Genomic DNA, 20,057 nt, shown 5'->3' with positions numbered 1-20,057 from the left:
CGTTGAAGTAGCGGTAATGTCCGTCTTATTTGCTCACAGATTTTGATCTCACCGACACCTTCATTTGCCTGCTGCCGTTTACTGTACTAGTGATATTCCGGTTAAAATATAAAAAGCTAACAAAGTCGACCGAAGTAAGCAACCTTCATTGATGTTTAGGCAGAATATGTGAGCAGCACCGAATGATTCGAGCTAAATAAATGATACGACATATTAACACTACCGTTCCCGTGAAGCGGTTACTTATGAGCCCGCATGTGACCATCATGTAGGCCGTGAGCGTTCCAATAGAGAGCATGTCCACGGTTGTGTCAGTGTTGAAAAACATGGCAACTAATGCTGAAAATCCCGCAAACATTAACGTAGAGTATTGGGGCACCTGTTGAAATACGCAACCACAATAGAGACAAAGGGCGATATTAGAATAGAAACGCCGTAAAACACTAATTATTATTATTATATTCGCCATTATTTATTACTATAATAAAGAGAGCAAGTGACATCGAGTCACAGTAATCGTTATCTATTAAAATATATAATACCTGTTTTTTAAAAGTAGCTTTTCTAAATGCAATAATTACAAAAAATAAAACCTCTAAATAGAGAAAATTCATACGGCGATCGTTTGCGCTAATAGACCCTTGGTTAAGAAGCTGCAAACTAATTTCCGGGGTTGTGTCCCTACATGCAATACACTATCAACGCTCCCGTCGTCGGTTATCATTACGATTATTATTTTCACTTTGTAGCTTTTGTTGTCTCCAGACGAGGAGATGTTGCCCACTCAGAACTTGGACTCGAAACTTGCGATTTCGATGTCCACATCATATTACTATTTGTTTATGTAATAATTAGTACATTTAACTATTCTCAGATAGGCCCGAATCAAATGGTGGTAGCGCCCCCATCAACATGACATAATAAAGAAAAATGCGTGTAAAACGTAACTTGGTACAGCTGCTTGTGTTAGAAAACAGGGAAGATAACGATACATGAGTGGAATCTTGCCTGACTTCGTTTGGAGATCTTCGCGAAGAGGGGGCATATCAGTCCATCTTCAGCCATGGAAAAGGAAATACGAACGACCGTGTACAAAGTCACCACCGCTACAGCCGTCATTCCGCATAATGCGCCAGCTGTTATGATATACTGTGCCCAGTATATCCCATTGTAATTCATTGCTTCTGGGAAACCTGCAACGTTTAAACGTCACAGAGATACATATTGTATTCTTATTGTGTAGAAAGTACGTTCGCAAAGCAGGAAAATAGAAACGACGTAAAAAGTCCTATCTAGCTTACACGCGAACTCGATAACATCTTATACAAATAAAACCTATGGACCAAGCAGGAAATTATAAACGTCTCAATCTTTAATTTCTCGAACAATTTTAGAAATTTTTCAATTTTGTTCTTGAGAATTGAAAGAAGAATTGCCTTTCCATTAGTTACAGTTCGATCGAGGATTATTGAACTTAAATTAGATCATTTGTAGACCATTCGTTGTCTGACGGGCGAGGCCAATCAGGAAAGGTTTCGTTGAAGCCTCTGTAGTTAGGTTGTTCACGAAACAACCATTTAAACGGGCCAAAAGATAAAATAATCCACTGACGAAAAGTCCAAATGGCCTTTGAAAAAACACTTGACGCAGACGACTGAAAATTATAAAATGCAATACACTTGGGTAGCTTCTCGAAACTGATAGTAACAATTCTTTTTCTTTGCATATAGTTAAGCTACTCCTGCACTAATCGATCCATGCTTCTTGGATCGGGACTAGCGAAAAGCAAAGAACCCCAACTGTTACTTGTACTTACCAACTTGTACATGACTACATACCAGCGTGTTTCACTATCTTGTCCCGTGGCTGGGTCGCTATCTTATGCGGGTTGGTTTTTGGTCTGCTTTGGGAAATCAAATGCATTCATCCTACGCTGTTAACTTGCAGCTTGCCACTTCTGCCCAGCCGCTTAGAGCCAAAAAAAACATTATTTAACTTACCTAACTTGAGTAGCGACAATACAACGGTAAATGTGGTAGAATAAAATTAATATATTGAGCTTACGTCATTTGTTTTCTACACATTTAGATAATCACTAGAATAACAGGTTTAGCTGAACATTTAAAATCAGAGAAACTGTTATTCGAAGTACTTGTTCTACAGTGTCTCTATAGATAATAGACATCGAACATCGCATGCTTTTTGCGTAAAAAAAAAAAAAACTCTACTTTTAAGGTATCAACTATGCGCCAAGTTAAAAATAACTTATCGTTGTACGTCAAAGGAATAATTCATTATTAGTGGCTTTGATGGTAAGATTGAGCTTTGGGGCTGTATTCGTGCATGACGGGAGCATTTAAAAGGAAAGCTGGAGTAGTATTCAGCTGGTCATTACTTATAAGTACTAAAACTACAACGATTCGAGTCAACTTGGCAACAGATTATTTTTATTGTCTTTTTTGTTTAGTGCCGGGGGAACTAGGAGGAAAGCCAGAAGGGTTGAATGAGGTCAGGATCAGATCGGATCGGGCATGGTAAAAGGAAAGACAAGCATGTAAGAAGTAGCCTATGCACGCATTGTGCAAAGAGAATAAAATGAAAGGAAGACCCAGCCGTAGCGACTGAGCATTAACAGAGCGTATACTTAATAGTTTTTCCGAAAGGAGTTTTTTGGATATTGCATTGACTTTTGACTTGTCGGTCGCCAAATGTACTTTGATGAAGCGATCCGATTCTGGCTACATTGCCGGCTGGCGATTCAGCATCCCGAGTTTTGCATCAGCTGGACGACTCCACAGAAGGCTGCGTTACGGGACAGCACTCGTTAATGCTGAACGAATCCGTAGACGCGCCACGTCCCAGGCAAGCGGATCGTTCCGCAATCAGACCTCTAATGCGTTCACTGTGGGCCATAGGAGTCGTCAGTTCTTTTTGAATAGTCACGCCAGAATGTGCCCATTGGATTAGATATTCGACTACTAGAAGGTCACCGTCGCCAACAAGAAATAAGGGGCTCGGCTGTTAGGTCGATGAAGCTTTCGGAGGCTTTATGAGCTTAGCTGTCTGTCTACGATGTCGCATTAACATCGCAGGCACCAAACGAACTAAACTATCCGGTATATCTCACAAAGCGGTGCATGATGATAAGTGGGTATCGATAGGCTCAACTCTAAACGATAACCTTCTGGCAGAGAAAAAAGGGCTAATTGTTAACATCGGGCAGCCTGAATGTTACGTTCGCCTGAGTTCTGCATGCGTTCTGGGTTTCTTTGCATGTGTACGCGTATGTCAGAAGCCTTGTCTGTTCGGGTTCGTGCCTTTGGCAATGGCCATAAAGTAAAAACGTTCGGATGTTTTACGCTTTGGAATCGCACGGGGTCGCTCGCGATCCCGTGTCACTTGATCTAAAACACCAAGCTCCTGCAGATTCGAAAATGAACTAGATGGAAAATTACTAGCTATTATTGACGTAATAACCCGGGTAGTTCGCTTTAATCGCTCGCAAACGTGGAAAGCCTATCTAAAACAGTTAAGTCTATCCGCTTCGGATATCTTCAATTCTTCCCTTCGCAAATACGCACCATCTGTCATCCTAATTTGGGTCCAATTGCGAAGCAACGTAAGGCAGCCAGCTACAGCTGTGTACAACATAGTAACTATCAACATTGCAATTATTGTTGCTATCGGCATCGACCTGCGGGGCAGAACAAATCATTTATACGCAACTTTAGTCGAAACTTTTATGTATCTCATATATATATATGTGCTTCTCTCTACAAGACAAATTACTTGCAATATAAATTACTGAATTTTACACAAATTATATCCAATAATATTAGGAAATCTTATATCCTATACGTGTTCTCGATGTCTGTATATAAAATTTGAAATGTGAATTGAGTATATATTTTATATGAGTATATAAAATGCCAAAAAAAATGATCAATTCAATGAACACTTTCAAATTTACGCACTAAAGATGGGTACACGACTCCTTGAAAAGTAAACTGCATAAAATTATGTTAAACGGTGTATATCTGTTTGTGATGATATCACTTACTGTTTTTTTCACAGGTTATCTAGTGGTGTGTAGTCTAGGGTATTTGAAACCGCGATTCCCCACTTCGTACATGTCTGGCTTCTTTTCAAAGCTAAACCCCATCAATTAGCGGACCTCCAATGGGGCATCTCTAATAGCTGCATCTACTGGAGCGTACAAGGTATTCAATTTAACCCGCATAAGAATGAGCCAAACATAAGTGTAACGTGTTCCTCGTCCATCGACAACACTTCCTTCATTCAACTAGCTAACACTTGGCCATCTGCGGGTGCCCGATCCATGAACTTACGAAAAATATCTTGTGCTCAATTACTTAAAGTCGAAGCCACTGTTATGCAGACATATTTTAGATATGTAAAAACTTCTGTGGTAGGTTTGAAACTACCCAGTGTCAAATTGAAGGACAAACTAATTATAAGTGTTTATTATGTATGATTCTGGAAAGAAAGCGTCGCTTCTTTCTGTGCAGCCCGCAGAGGTTTGTAGCGTAACGGGCACCAATTTTAGCAGACAAACCACTACGACTTCGCTTGGTCACGATGGACGCCTGGTGAAGTTTAGATCTCAATAATAATAATAGTAATAAAATCTCAGTGATAAAAGTTCGCGGCGGGTTTAATGCAGATTCCGATGCAGGAAAAGCGGAATATGATTAAGAATTGGTAAAGGTAACAATGATGATGTAAGTGTCCTGCAGAATTGATTAAGCATGGATTTTGTTTTCTTTGGTGAAGCCTGATGTTTTCTCGGCAAAGCACGGATAGCCCAAAATAGTCTATTTAGTTATGCCCGTAACAGGTACGGCCATACGTAGTTACCACTGCATGTACCACCTGCTGTCTTAGCGTGCCTTCAATGAGACAAGTCGGTTACTTATTAATGTAATTTTTACATATAATTAGAAGGTAATTATTTTCATTAGCTTGACAGTTTAGACTTCTGATCTTTGGTTAATAACAGTCTATCTAAGTGTTAAGAAAAGTGCTAAGATATGTAATTAATTTCAAACTCCAGTTACATTTTTTTAATATGTGATGCGCTGACTCTTGCTCTGCCATACTAGATATTTCTGGATATAATATTCGTATGCACACATATGTATCATTCAAAGTGCTATCATACACAATAAAGATATCGGAAAATGCCTTGCCATGATTTTAAGGTAATGAAACTTTTTCGTACTGGACTGAACTCAAAGACCTACGATAAAGGTAGAAGTTTGTTTCTGCTAACAAGGCTATCTCAGCTTCAATTGTAAGCAAATATTTTGAACAGATTACTGCTAAACCTATAACCTAAACGCTGCACGAGGATTCCCCCAGGAATGCACTAGCACACAACCTCTAAAGATAATCCTACAAGAACTGAATTTCCTTACGATGTTAAATTTAAATAAGATTGCCCAAATCTATTACGAACAGTCGGGAGAACTTTAGAGTGAGATTTATTACTCGCACATTAGGAGTCACCATCATGGTCACAGCCAACGCCAGGGATCATTTTAAATCGATACTAAAACAGATTGGAAAAAATAATATTATATAATAATAATAAAAATATGCGCTAATTGAAGAGTAAGCTCTGGCACTTCAATCCGCTACTAGATAATTTGCCGGTACGTATGTGCTACAACTTGGGCTATTGTCCAGTGAGAGAAAGCAAAAGTCTTTATGGTAAAAGAAAAAAAACCTGGTATGTACTGCTAGTCAACTATAAACACCCTCTTATTAAGTAATCGGTTCTAGAATAAACCGGTAGTGAATGTAATATTATTGACGCAATATCCTACCTCGTATCTAGTGTGTAAGTTGTAAAAAAAATCAGAAGCTAAAAAAATAGCTATAGAATTGACCAGACTTCCATAAAGCATTTTAAAAAGGTACGTTATTTAAAAATCTGTATCACGAACATTACTGATTAATGCTAGTGACCTAGGCAAAACCTGATCTAAACAAGTGACTAGATCTACTAGCTATGAGCAGACGATCATCTCAAACATACGGTTAAAGGATGCCTTATCGAAACTGGCTTACAAGACGAACAGCGCCGCGCTTAGATGGAACAAAATGCGTGGCCAATACCGACTTGAATGTACGGAGTAGGACTGCAGATAACAATCGATTAAGGAAACGCGTATACTAGGCAGTATCTAAAATAGGCTGAAAAACCCAGATTGTTCTGCGACCAACCTACCACTTACCGCCTAGGGTCTTTTGCCTCTTCAGCAGCTGCAGAAATCGCGTCAAATCCACCGTATGAAAAGAAGCATATCGATGCTGCTTTGAAGACACCCTGCCACCCACGTGCAAGAAATCCTCCTGAATAATTAAAACCAAATTACCAATAAAACAAAAAAGGCAAATATTAGTATACTGAGACACATCCAGTGACCTAGTCGTGCTTATATAGATGTGAATTGGCACAGCTATACGTGCCGTTTATTCTAAAAAATTGTCCTTTTAGAGAAGACAGATTGCATGTCTATCTGACCGATATGGCGATAGCTTCACAATGTATTCGCGGTATGTATTTTAAATGTTTCATACGTTGTGTAATTAATAATAAGCATATTCGTCTTTGAAGATGCTTCCTGGAAGACTACTTATTCAAGTTATGGAAATGCGTATAGAAAAATGTTCATGGCAATCTTCATCAGAATATCTCTTTCGTACAAATGCGGCACCATATTTTACTTTTATAGAATCTGTGTTGACTTGGCGAATAGGCAAATGGCAAGGACCTACCGTTCTGAAACATACACTATGATAAAATCAGTCTTGCGTTCTCCTGGACGCGTACATTTTTTCGTTGGCTGTTCATCTATCCAAAACGCTAAAACAACCTTTCAAGCTCACAACACATTAAGGGACACGGGTCAAAGTGTACGCATTAAGGCTGAAGAGCTTTTTTTTCTGCTGTTAATGATCGACGAAAATTTCGTCGATCATTAAGAGCAGATAGTCACGGATAGTATGTAAGGGGAAGACGTTTCTAACACTCTCACAAAACGTCTTTTTTTTTAACTGTTAGAAACATATTTTAAATGCTATGCCTATCCATAAACTCACCCGTATTCGAGTTAGTCCAATTATAGAAGTTTCCTTTGAATATTCCGATTCCAATAATGATGATTAATAAACAAATACTGAGACCACAAAGCACATTTCCCACCAACAAAGTTCTGGATGCCTTCAGAAGGACAATCACTACAAACACTGCCATTAGGACCAAAACAAGGAACTGGTGCTCCGTGTTTAGGTAGGTTACCAACCCCGTTATACCCGACCTGCTGGTGTTAACTGAGTGAGCAGGCATTGCAACCAGTCGGCCGACGTTCTCGCGAACAAAGTTTGAAACAACATAATTTGTTATAGAATCTGTAAAAAAAATATATATCTTCATTAGTTACCAACAAGTAGGCAAATACAGTCTCCAATGCTAGCTAGGCTTCTATGAGGTTATATATGCCCACTAAATAGGCTAATAGAGGTGTAATAAAGCCTAAAATCAATACTTGATTATTATTTTGTTAGATATATAAAAGGAGTTTTGCTATAATAGGGCTCATTTTGTTAGAAGTTGCATTCACTAGGCGAAATCAAATTATAGTTATACGCTACAGGCGAGTATATACCCGATGACTGTACATCTTTTGCAGTAACCGTACGCCTCTTAACACACAGTAAACTGCGCCGCCGCATATCAATTTAGTCAATTTAGAGAGATGGAACATGCGAATATAAACGAACGGACCGACGACTTCCCCGCACCTCACCAACATATAACGGCACGCATTTCGATGCCGGATTCCACACGACCTTTCCGTCCTGCTGTGTCGATGCCTTACCAATGATGCTATAGGCCCTGCAGCATGTAGTACGTCGCGTTCGTGCCATAAACGATAAAACGTTCCCCCGAGGGGACAAAGGCTGATTAAGACTTAGATCCCGCGCTCATTCTCCCTTCCCTCTAATAGCCATCCACTTGTTGTGTGCGTATACATTGGCTATCACGTATTGGCAACGCTTCGAAGCACCACCCAGTCGACTTACGTTCAATCTATGATATCTGTGTGACCTATGCTTTTGAACACCATAGCTCTTTAAATAATAAACGGGGGTACCTTACGGTTTTGTATGGGTTGCATTTCTGCAAATGACGTATCTGACGCCTACTGATGACGCCGTGATTGCGCAAGTATGTGTGTTTCAACTGCTCGACTGGTCTATTCTGTGTCTTTCTGTCGATAGAGACTGGGATTCTCGTACTTCTAACACGCAGCCTATGCTGTATTATAGGCGATGCGGCATGCATTTCCGCGATAGGTTACACTTCATGTATCTTCTACACGGCCATCACAAGATGACCTTCTTAGAGTAAGCGGAGAGTGAGGTAAGGAGTAGGAATTTAATGCAAATTTGATAGGATCTGCATTTGTTCGAGAATAAAGATGTACTCTGCCTGAAAAAATCGAGGAAGCAATTTTATGGCCTGAAATTTCTCATCAGAAAGCCTGTTGAGCCGCTTGACTCTTATGAATGTGTAACAGCAAACCGTCAGCCATAAGCACACCAAGATGTACAAAGATGTCGAGATTAGCTTTGTCTGACGGACTATCGCACGTAAATTGGTTCATCTCGTGCTACACACGAAGGCGCGTGCTGGCTGTTGTGGAAACTCTCTCAACCAGTCATATGCCGTGCACGATAGCTGCTTTGATGTCTGACTAAAAGCGGTACCCATTAAAGGAACAAATTTAGCACCTCTAGGCAGACAAAGATATTTCGTTTAAAAGGCTTCTCTGTTCGATAACAATGTAAATGGCCTGTTTATTTCAAAATGTTTTCTGTGAAGCCCAACCGCAACAACAGAACGGCCCTATTTTTTAGTCGAAACGGGGCAAAGTAAATCAAATATGCTGATACATAGATATAATAGGAACGATGACATTAATTAGACAAATAGAATAAGCACCTATGAAGTTGCTTAGTAGAATATTCGAAGAAGTCAATAAATCCTTTGCTTGCTTGGTACTTAAATATTGGGTTAGCCGAACGATGCTTGAAGACTAGCGATGAAGTGGATCTTTTGCTGACATCACATTTTCCGTAAATCGAAAGAAGTAATTCTAAATAAGATATTAAATGAAATGTAACTTTGAACATCGGCTATCCCCTTCTTGCATATCTACTTACGTTTACTTAAGTTCAATGTTTTTTGTTTCAAAATACTCGATTTTAAGAAACTATCTATTTCGTTGCAAGTCTTTGAGCTTGAAACGGCCTAGGTCAAGGAGACAGATTTAACATGAGCGCTCAAGTATAAACAAGCACTAACAATGATTTTAAGTAAAAATTTACTCCTATAAACGAGGTCATACCACTGTGATTAGGATCTACCTAATTTCAGGCAAACTTTGGCAAGCTGTTTGTCGTAACAGGCAACCGTTGATCCGCTACCCTCGACGCTAGAAGAAAACGAAGTCTTGTTGAAACGAATCACAACTTCACGAGGGCCGGGAATGGCGCGCACTTTTTGCACTTTTAGCCAAATCAGCTGTTATCTAATCCGTTCACGGTTAACAAGGCCTGAATGGGAAAATAAGCTTTTCAGATTACCTGGAACAGACAGAGTATCGCAAATGCGTCTACGGCTGCGGGTGGAGCATGAGCAGGTTCTAGCACAGCACAACGGAAAATCGGTAGCAAAAAATGCATCTAAATTAATAGTACGAACTTCAGCGTTAATCAATTTCGTTCAACTCTTCATTTTTGGCGATACTCTTGTCTCTGTTGGATCGTTAGCGAAAAAAATCGATGTAAGCAGAGAAACAAGCAGTAGGCTAAGCGCTTTGCCAAAACCTCATGTGTCATAAAAGTCAAGAAGACGCTCTCGGAAGAGACAAGAATAAGGGGAACAACGATCGATGTCATATGCTTCTCCGTCTTCCTAATACCCAAATTGAAGAAATATCAGATCATTGTGAATGGGGGTTATGCTTAATGCTCATTACCGTCAAGAATTGACACCTCTTGCACATGCAAACAATTTTCTTGCATCTGCTTTTATTTAGCTATAAAGTGTAAGGAAAGTAGCCTAGATGAGCAATCGAATACTGTATATTATATATAAAACTAACGGTCCTTACAAAATACCATTTTTTAATACTCATTGTGGCTAGGGTTGTTCTAATCGAACAAACGGTTGCATTCTTGCTCTTGAGGCTCCAAGGAAAAAGAAAATGATTATGCCTTTAGGGGAAAGAAAATAGAGTCCAAGGACATACTAAAGTTACTAAAGATAAATACTGAGGCGTTACCTAGAGAGTCTAGAAGAGCGTCAAAAACAATTGCCTTACTGTTTCTTTCGTAGCTCCTTGTTGTTTACTTTTCCCTTATATCTCTATTATAATTAATATACGTAACTGGCTGGCTTTTTTCAAGCAGACGGATGGCAAAACGTCAAGGAAACTTCTCACCGGAGTAACTTCTCAACAGTTCGTTTTAAAAAGCATATTCATGACGTTTATCGTTCAAACGAGCCAAATGAAGCGATGCTATTATTTTCAATAGTGCTTCAACTTACCGATGTATGCCCCACAGGTCTGTGCGACGATGGAAAGGGCTAAGGTGTTTTCTAGTAGGACGTTCCAGCCAACAATAAACGCCACGAACTCTCCAACACTGAAGTAGACGTACGAATAAGACGAACCCGCTCGTGGAAAACGTACGGCGAACTCGGCGTAAGCCAAGGCCGCTAGCATCGAGGCTATACCTAACGCAATAAAAAAAAGTTTAGGCATACATCAAAAGTTTTTCTTTATTTATCCACATTTAATTTCTCCCGGTCAATTGTGAAAAATCACAAAAGAGTTGTATGTCCTAATTTACATATGAAATGCGAACCAGAAGAAAAACATTTATGTTATTATCCGATCTACATTAAATGTAACATAGGTTTTTGTGTAGCAATATTAAAAAACCATCATGTTAGTAGTATTTTCGTTATTGATCTTGACCAAGCTTACGGATGGATATTCTATCGCATTTACAAAAAGTTCTTAGATCAATTTTAGGCCGTCAAATTGCTGCTGTAACTTATGGAAATGTCACACTAATCAGAAACCTCGAAATCGTTATGACAAAGTATAATAGGGCGGGCTACTTCGGTTTTTTTTACCTGCCAGTTGGGTACAGATGCTTTTACTTTAATTAAAACGAAGTCTGCATATAAATTCGACTAATAAACTGGTATGGTAGGTCAAAAAGGCCACAGCGGTAAAAATGCCTAATGAGGCCTCAAAACAACTAAGAACGCGTTCCTACTAAAAAACACTCATATCCATATGTGATATATTTTATTATTGAGCAACATATCTCAAGCATATATTAAATAAAGGATGCTTGGCAAAGGTTTATCCTAGGCAGTATTCAGCCGGCTTTATATTCAGCTCTATTTGCCGAATAGCTATCAATGTCACTTTTAAGATACGAGTTTAACGTACGTATTTTGACTATATATATATAAGAACAACATTACGAGTTTTTGTTTTATACCCCCTATATATATATATATAGGGGGTATAAAACAAAAACTCGTAATGTTGTTCTTCATTTAGCTTCGAATTTTCTGAATTCAGTGAGCTTTTCTAAGAAGATCTCCATGCTAAGTTTTCATGTTTACGTTGGTTAACATAGTTAAATTAAGTGACATAGTTAAATTATGGAATAGCAACAGTGTATCATCATCATCATAACTATCTTGTCGTTACATCTTTCCTCAGCACGACTAATCTCGTTTGTTTCCGCTAAGCGAGATCAGTGGTTTAGATATCTTTATATATGACTGTTAGTGACTGGTGTCACCAACGGCCTGAGTTTACCGCGCACACGGAAGCATCTTAGTAAGTAAGGATAACAAATTCTACTTTCAAAGGCTTGGCGCGCTTGTGTTCCACCATTATGACGTAAGAGTGTGCTTGATGGGGGTCTTCCAGACAAATGGCCGAAGAAATACCAAACGCAGAAAGGGTATCCTATGGAACAGGCAGGACATTTTTAACCCAACTGAATTTTCCATGGCTCACTGCTACTACTCGCTCGCTAAAATCCCAAATGACGCTATCCGACTGAATGGTCTCAGATCCCAAAGTGTAAATGCACTTCGAAAGCACGAGATGACATTATTTTTAAATATAAGGTTCATATTCTTTTTTGCACTAGTCAAGCTTCTATATATATATATATATATATATATATATATTGTTATGGCCAATAAAATATACCGTAAATGGCTATTGCTTAAGTAGACAAGCCTTGCCGCTAATCGACGCACCGTCGAAACAGAAAATCGTATAAAATGGTTGGCACATCTTCAATGATAATAACTTTAGTTATTGTTTACATGTAATGGGAAAAAGAAAGATACAATGCATACATTTTTTCTTCTACTAAAAATAAATACTGTTCTAATCTGCTCTGAAAAAACTTAAAAAATCTTCCATCTTACGTAAATTTTGTATCGAAATATTAGGTATCAAGCTAGGAACTAATCTATTGGCGTTAGACGTAAAAAACAGGCAAGATATTCTATAGAAGTTCTTCGTTTGACCCACCTGTCAGGAAAATTTTCGCCAAGATATGCTTTTACATCGTGGTGCAAACGCTCGATTTCGTTGGAAATAACATTGGCCAGCAAATTCTAATAGTAAGTTATTGACAAAAATAAATGATATAATTAAATTACAGCGTATACATTTTCTGGGACGCTTTGTTTTTTATAGTTATCTAAAAACTTGCACTCTGGCCTTTTTCCTCCAGCAAGGTATGCCACCAACATGAGCATGAATGAGAATAAATGGCCGAAAGCTCATTTCGGATTATCTTATTCTTTACAGGTTTGTCAGAAGTAAGGTGACTTAAGGATAGCTAATAATGCTAATGTAGATAATTCAGTGTACTTTCTTTTGTATTTATTTATAGCTACGTTTGTATGTTCAAGCCTTTTTTTGATTTAACAGTACAGTGGATCAATTAGTCAGCCGAGAGCCCAAAAGTAGCCGGCGCTATACGACAATATCGCAAATCGTGTACGCGGTGGTGGCCTAACACTATCCGTTTACCATTTTGTCGGGGATTCGACGAACGTCCATAGGTACTGAGAAATGACAAAATTTCGACCCCTCGGATATTCGTGATGAGGCTAAAAAGTCGATTCCCTAGATTACAGTGTTTTTTAGGACATCGGAGGTGAAATTAGGAGAAAACATAGGAAGCCCTAAACAAATAGGGGTGAAAAACAGTTAACAATATCGATAACGTTATACGTATATATCACATTTTGAATAGCTCTAGAATTATACTAATTATGGACGAGTAGGTTCGAAAAATCGTGTAGGCCGTTTGCTATGAGTGGTGACTCATTAAACGGCCTATCGAAAAATACTCAAAGGCCAAGCACTGTTCAGTGCAGATATACACCGAATGCCGAAACGGATTAGGCAGTCGCCAATTAGTTATTCGAAAACTACTCCGAAAAAGGCTCATAACCGATTGGACCATTTTTGTCAAAAAGAGCAGGAACAGTACTGCCAAGAGAGGGCAAAAACCGCCACGCGATGCTAATAGATGATACAAAATCCTAGTGTTTTTTTTAAGTCGAACGAACACTTTCGCCATAAAATGTCGAATGCATAGTGCAGGCACGAGCCATAACCAACCTAATATGAGTCATACTTCCATGTGCCGACGAGCGCTCCGGCTTGTCATCAAAATGCAACGAGCAAATGGCCAATGCTGCACGGTACAATTAACTTAAAGATGTCTGGCGCGCCAGAAGAATAAAGTAAATCACGGAGAAGCTACTAAATAAAGCCAAAGATAAGGATACTGCTGCAACGACCTAGCCGAAACGCCCATCGGAGCCACAGAGGCAGCAACAAACGGTGAGCGTTCATACTGTCCGCAACTGGGCCCACAACAGGTTACCCAGCCCAAGTTAATCAGCGTGCTGTCTACAAACGCCTACTAAATCGGGGTAGAAAACTATTGATGTTTTGCATAGCTAGCGCACTCCCCAAACTAATAAACATTTGCAAGGTTAGAGAGGATGGGTCTAAGTCATCAAGATGAGTGTTTGCTTCCTCAAATAGGAGGCACTGACCCGACAACAAGAAGTTCATGTCTACTGCTGAAAGAAGTGACTGGAGTTCGGCAACTAAACGCCCCGCGCGAGTCAACTCCAGTAAGTAGGACACTTATCCAGAATTGAGGTCAGAAATAGCAAAGGTTCTAAGAGATGCGTCGGTGCGTATGCATGTAGATGTGTATTAAGGCCATAATGGCAAAGGACTCAATTCAGATGGACACAGGTGACATCGGAAAAGTGGCAAATGAAGAAGGGGCCACAATAATGTATATATTGCCGTTCTAAATATAAGTGGTTGGTATAGTCATAAATAAGGGGTTGATAGTGAACGATTCTTGACATACTGCAACGAAAGCGTTTCGCATTTCTCATACTGGGTAGAGCTCACCAGGAGCCGCCCCTTCTACGTTGCAGGGGTGTCGTCGAAGGTGACCGAAGCGAAGCGGAACCTAGGCCGAAGGCCAAAATGGAATCGGTACCTTGATGTCTAACAGCCGCTCAACCGAGAGTATTAGTAAAAGTGAAACTTGGGCGGCTTTTACAACCAAAATGTGTATACCAATTTGGATCATCATATCCATATGCGGTGAGCAAGTATCAGTGTAAATGGATACGAGACTAATAAAATAAGCGGCCGGACCATTGGATTAGACCGGTTAGGTTGAAAGCTGGATTTCGGAGACGGCCAAAACGTCCACATGTCGCCTCCCTATTAAAACAAAGGCAAGAGGCTCCTACTATCGTTTGCGCTACCAACAAGATTGCTAATAGCAACGGAAAAATTCGACGTGAAGAGTGCAAAATAAGACGTTTTTTGTAGTTGTATGCCACACAGCGGCAAACGCTTCAACATTGTCAAGAAAATGCTACTAATAAAGATTGTTTTACCTTCGATAATGCAAAAAAAAACGACGATAGTCGATGCCAGCGCTTAAAAATGCTACATCGCACAACAGTTTACACTCGGTAGTACTTTAAGGTAGTTGATGCACATACAATATTTTCAGGTTATCAAGTAATTATCGAACACATGCATGAAACGTGATTTTTTCGTCAATCACTAACGTTTTTATCTACGTCTCACAGGAAGTTGGTCGACTTGTTTCGCGTTGAAGGTTAATGAAGCGTACCATCTTGGTATCAGACCTGGCTGGAAAGCAATATTAATAGAAATACCGAGAGCTAAGTATACAATAGTACCGGAACTATCAGAACAGCAGTAAAACGTTAGCTGGCATCGTCAACGTAGAATGAAGCATCCTTCGCGCAAACTCATTTATGTGAATTCAAGCTTTTTGTGTCAAACGATAAACGTGAAGCTATGACCATACGGTGCTGTTATGGCGGGACGTTGCTTGTTCCGTACTGATAGCCGGGGAACTTTTGAATGGTACTTTCATATCTAAGCAATGAATCGCAAGGAAATTTTCAAAATTTCAGCTAGCGTTACAGTTCTATGGCTCCTCATGAAGGCAGATTTGTGACCAGTAGTGTTTCGCATAAGGAAGAAACGTATGCTGTTGGGACAAACGAAGCCCAATATACTATTATCTGACACAATTTAAAGCAGTTTCTGTCATTTATAGCAAACACTTGAACATGAAAGTCTTTCATAAGCTACTATTTTTGGCTGGAGGTCATTCTTTAGGAAGAAAAGGGCGCCCTCAAAACGGTGTACGTAAAGACCCACAAGATGTTAGTTTGTACATCGATTATGTGAGATAAATCAGCGGTAATGTTTGTTGTTGAGGTCTACTGCATGGGTCGGTATACATCTAAATAAAGGTAGCCGCTTGGATGAATGCTTATAGGCGGTGAAAAACCTAAAAATAGTCCGAAATATCTAGATTGGCCGACTAAACTTCTCTATTACATTATATTAAATACATTAAAAGGGTGTCAGGGCTAATACAATGGACAAGGAACAGTTTCTTTTCAATATTTACCCAACGGCAAAAACGCATTCCAAATTATACAATATTACCTAGTGACGATGTATTTGTACGACACTTAGAAATGAAGAAAAATGACGTTTAATTTCATCAGACTTCACTAATCAATCACTTTGTAATTTCAGTTTCAAAATACCCTTATAATAGCAAAAATACAATGCTTAACATTAAACAAAGCGGTAATTAAATATATTTGTTATTATTAAATTAAATATATAAATATATCGGTTCAATATAAATGGGCATATGTTGTATGCACGAAAATGCTTGTTTTACCTCGGTGTTCTTAAATAATCATAAGGAAAATAAAATCAACGGGAAACCCTATTACTACAAAGCTTCTCCTATATTTTGAGATAAGAAGAATTTGCTCAAGACGTCTGGTAGTTGGTAGACGGATATATTTTACTATATAGCATTGCCGCACATTGAGCAGCAGACTGTGATAAGAACTTTGACGGGCATAATGAGAGCTCATATAATATTAGGTACCACTCAGCAACGACTAAAGAAATTCGCCAGAGTAATGTCGGCACGTACCTTAAGGACATTTTCGCTTATAACGGGACAGAGTTCCTCATATCTTTTACGCTAGAATAGAGTAGAATAGCATCGGTGTCCAGCGCTTGTGTGCGTTTACCGTTTACTTATCCTAGCTTTAGGTGGCGAAAGTTGGTTGGGAAAGTTATTTAAATTCACCTGCTATGACGTAAGAAATTACGCATGCTGGGCCGGCTTTTCTTGCTGCTTCTGGGCTGATCACGTAAATGCCAGAGCCGATCATGTGGCCGATGCCCAATAGCGTTATGTCGAACGTCGAGAGGGATCTCTTTAACCGCGTTTGCAGAAGATCATCCATCTCCGAAATCATCTTACGACGGCTTATGCGCGACGCTAACCGTTGTAACCTATGCAGACATTTTATTATTAGTCATTTATCACTTAAATGTATTTCTAAGAATTGACTTTACTCTCCGTTTGCTTTGATTTGGTCGACGGCTTCGTGTCCGCTATAGTACAGGCTGGGCCACTGCCTGATACGTACTGGCGACCTCTAAATATGTGACTGTTTTATCTATAAGTTAAATGCACTACACTAAAAAATGTCAGATATAATATAAAATATACTAAAGCTGCGGAATTGTGCAGTAGGATACAATGATTCTTAGTTGAAGGCCAAGGGAAAAGGCTGTGGTTGTACTTTTGAAGCAGGCACTCAGGTTCGAACGCCTACCATTCCGGCTTTAGAGGATAGTTCGTGTAGCAAAGTATATTAAGAGCCCTGGATTCATGTTGTATCGTAGGTAGCGGACAACAACGCTGCCAGCTTGGCTTGAAAGGTCTGACTCATTTGGATTCCATAGAGCTCGTATTATACGTGCAAGACCGTGATGACAATTAAAATGCGCTGTCACTGCAATCGCCGCGTCCAACGTGACAAAATAAAATAAATCAAAACTCGAGATCTTCGAAGTACGACTTGTTATTGGCCCATCGTAATTGTTCGAAAATTATTATCCGTTCTCGAACTAATTGATGCGTAAGATAGCATCGCATCTACCTCTTTAAAGGTCCACCGTGAAAAACCCAGTTTTCCTTGAAAAAGCCTGTACGCGCAGAGACGTCTGACCTCAACCACATGTATTTCATCTTAATTCAGTTGCGGGTCGGCCCTTAGCTTTGCTCTCATATGTTGCCCTTACGCTTAACTGATACGGAATGCTATCGTATTAGGATCATTCGTAAGCCTTTGCGATTTTCTGATATGAAAGAAAGGTGTTCTTGAATGTCAGGCCTCCGTGTATCCGTTACTCCTTTGTCCTATCGAAGGACGTGTTGTCTATAAGTAGTACATACAGCTTAACCGTCTATTGATCTAAACAAATTATTCAACAACAATGTCGTCTTACTTTGTTTGATTTTTTCTTTTATATATTTTTTTTTTTTTTTTTATAGAGCAGGATCGTTTGTTATAGCACGAAGATTTAAAGCTGATCTATTATATTCGATTCCGTAATTTGGGTCAACGTTTTAATTAACTCACAAAATACGCGTAAGCAGGTAAATTCTTTTTTGTCGAAGGTTGCAATTTGGTCAGTGTGGCTAAATAAAAGAAGCATGCACCCAGTTAGTCAAGCGTATAGCTGCGACAAGTGTATTTGATACAGGAGTTAAAACTCAACGTCTGGCCGAGATGAGGTGAGTACAGGGGCAAAATTTCCATCCGTAATCTATCAGTTTATCTCTGCATTTAGAGTGTGATGTCAGATATAGAGTAGTAAGCATGATCGAATAAATGATAGCTTTCAAACATATAAACCTAACTTTATTCACAGTGGACATGTCGTTTACGAGAAGTAGCGAGCCCAGGTCTCTATCAGCCAGGGGTTCGTCCGTCCAGGCCTCTACCACATATTTTAGCTTGAACATCTTTACGCCTTGCACTCCACAGTTTCGAATTATCTTACTTGATTTAAATTTATATTATTTGAACCCTTACCAACAGAAAGACGTGTCCAATTGGTAAGTACAGTACCAAGAACAAACGTACGCTAAGACATTTCGAGTTTAATGGCAGTGTTATGTCGCATATGGGCTCCTTCATAATATCCAAGCAGGATACTTTTTACAGCGCCTTACATGAGAGACTGCTTGTGTCTGTCGTAGGGTTCCACTCCATATCATGATTCAACTATAGACTTTACCCACATAAAAATATGATTAAGAAGCATGGAAATTAATCGAGGCAAACCCGTCAAATTAAAAAAAATCTATTTAGTGATTTTTTTTATTTCACAGGGTTAAAAAGAAAAGAGTTAAAATCACTGTAGCCGTTACTACAAGCTATGATCAATAATCGAGATAAATCCACAATAATTATTTGTGAGGGATCCACAACTAAATTTTGGTAAAACCTTCATTACTAATGTGCAAGCGATAAAAAGAGAACATTATCTATATGAGACAAAAACTTTAAGCAATTTGACAACTTTCATCATACTTTGTGTTTTTTTTTTTGACATTGATAGATGTCTGTAAGCATGATACAAATATGTGTATATATAGGAATAAATATTTACACCTAATTCTAAAAGTGGGAACTTCCATAAATGTGTCTATCAAAGACTACTAGAATAAAGCCCGGTTCGAAGAAAATACAGAACTTCTACTATAGGAATGTTGTGTCCTTGTAAATTCAGGCACCACCAGCTTGGACAATTACAGCAATAACTAGAACGACTGCTCAGCAGGCCTCTCAAATCGTGCACTCAAAGGAATTACCGCACGTAGTTATTTACACAAGTTAGCTTGGAAAGCCAATAAGTGCGTGTCTATCTGCGTTCTGAGATTAGCTCAGCCTAGAACATTGTCAATAAAATTGTTAAAATGCAGTCAAATAAAACATGTTGAAAGCGACACCTGCTCTATGGTGTCGACAAACGATGGCCACTTGAGGACATTATTCATTACTTTTTATTTAAATTACTTTAACTTGGTATATTTGAGTTCTACAAATTTATCGATTCTATTTTTTTTATTGTTTATTTGTTAAATATTGCCTATGCTTTCCAGTTATTAATCAATTTTCGTTGTACAAGTTTCAGCAAACGTAGCAGCAACCTATGATAAAGACAACGATTAACGATTACGTAGTTAGTTCAGATATAAAAGAGTTCAGAGCAGTTTTCTGGGAGAGCCGATTTCGGTATGATGCACACGCGGATACGTAGGAGGACGTCGTGAGCTTTCTTAACAAACAATATATTGGACCCCCTGTGTTGCAGTGCAATGTATCATCGTATTTTCTTGGCATGCTGAGTTTCCTTGAAGGTAATGCGGTGTTAGAGACTGCTTGGGTTTTGTTTAAGAAATAATACATTATGCAGATAAAATGAGAC

The 20,057-nt window shown here is 39.0% G+C and overlaps 2 protein-coding genes across 6 annotated transcripts in view; one reads left to right on the top strand and one right to left on the bottom strand.

Moving 5' to 3' along the window:
• Nucleotides 1-10,646, top strand: part of LOC147755228 (uncharacterized) — a 72,933-nt gene extending 62,287 nt beyond the window's left edge. The window contains exon 7 of the mRNA XM_086991775.1: nucleotides 9,470-10,646. Coding sequence (XP_086847901.1) covers nucleotides 9,470-9,497 — 28 coding nt within the window. The 3' untranslated portion in view covers nucleotides 9,498-10,646. The remainder of the gene's footprint in view (nucleotides 1-9,469) is intronic.
• The window catches only part of LOC111251503 (cationic amino acid transporter 4-like), a 48,814-nt gene that overhangs the window by 20,579 nt on the left and 8,178 nt on the right, over nucleotides 1-20,057 (bottom strand). For 4 of the 5 annotated variants that reach the window (XR_002673819.2, XM_086991771.1, XM_022808138.2 and 1 more), the window contains exons 2-8: nucleotides 16,858-17,066; nucleotides 10,646-10,834; nucleotides 7,129-7,437; nucleotides 6,261-6,378; nucleotides 3,582-3,694; nucleotides 1,009-1,193; nucleotides 224-379 (exon numbers count right to left, since the gene is read on the bottom strand). Coding sequence is in view for 4 of the 5 variants with exons in the window: in XM_086991771.1 (XP_086847897.1) it covers nucleotides 224-379; nucleotides 1,009-1,193; nucleotides 3,582-3,694; nucleotides 6,261-6,378; nucleotides 7,129-7,437; nucleotides 10,646-10,834; nucleotides 16,858-17,066 (1,279 nt within the window). In the remaining variant the exon portion in view is untranslated. The remainder of the gene's footprint in view (nucleotides 1-223; nucleotides 380-1,008; nucleotides 1,194-3,581; nucleotides 3,695-6,260; nucleotides 6,379-7,128; nucleotides 7,438-10,645; nucleotides 10,835-16,857; nucleotides 17,067-20,057) is intronic. The other variant, XM_086991770.1, reaches the window with a different exon arrangement.

This window comes from Varroa destructor, unplaced genomic scaffold (assembly GCF_002443255.2).
Source record: "Varroa destructor unplaced genomic scaffold, Vdes_3.0 BEIS01000005.1, whole genome shotgun sequence".
NCBI classification, from domain to species: domain Eukaryota; kingdom Metazoa; phylum Arthropoda; class Arachnida; order Mesostigmata; family Varroidae; genus Varroa; species Varroa destructor.
This window is presented reverse-complemented; position numbering and strand designations above follow the sequence as displayed.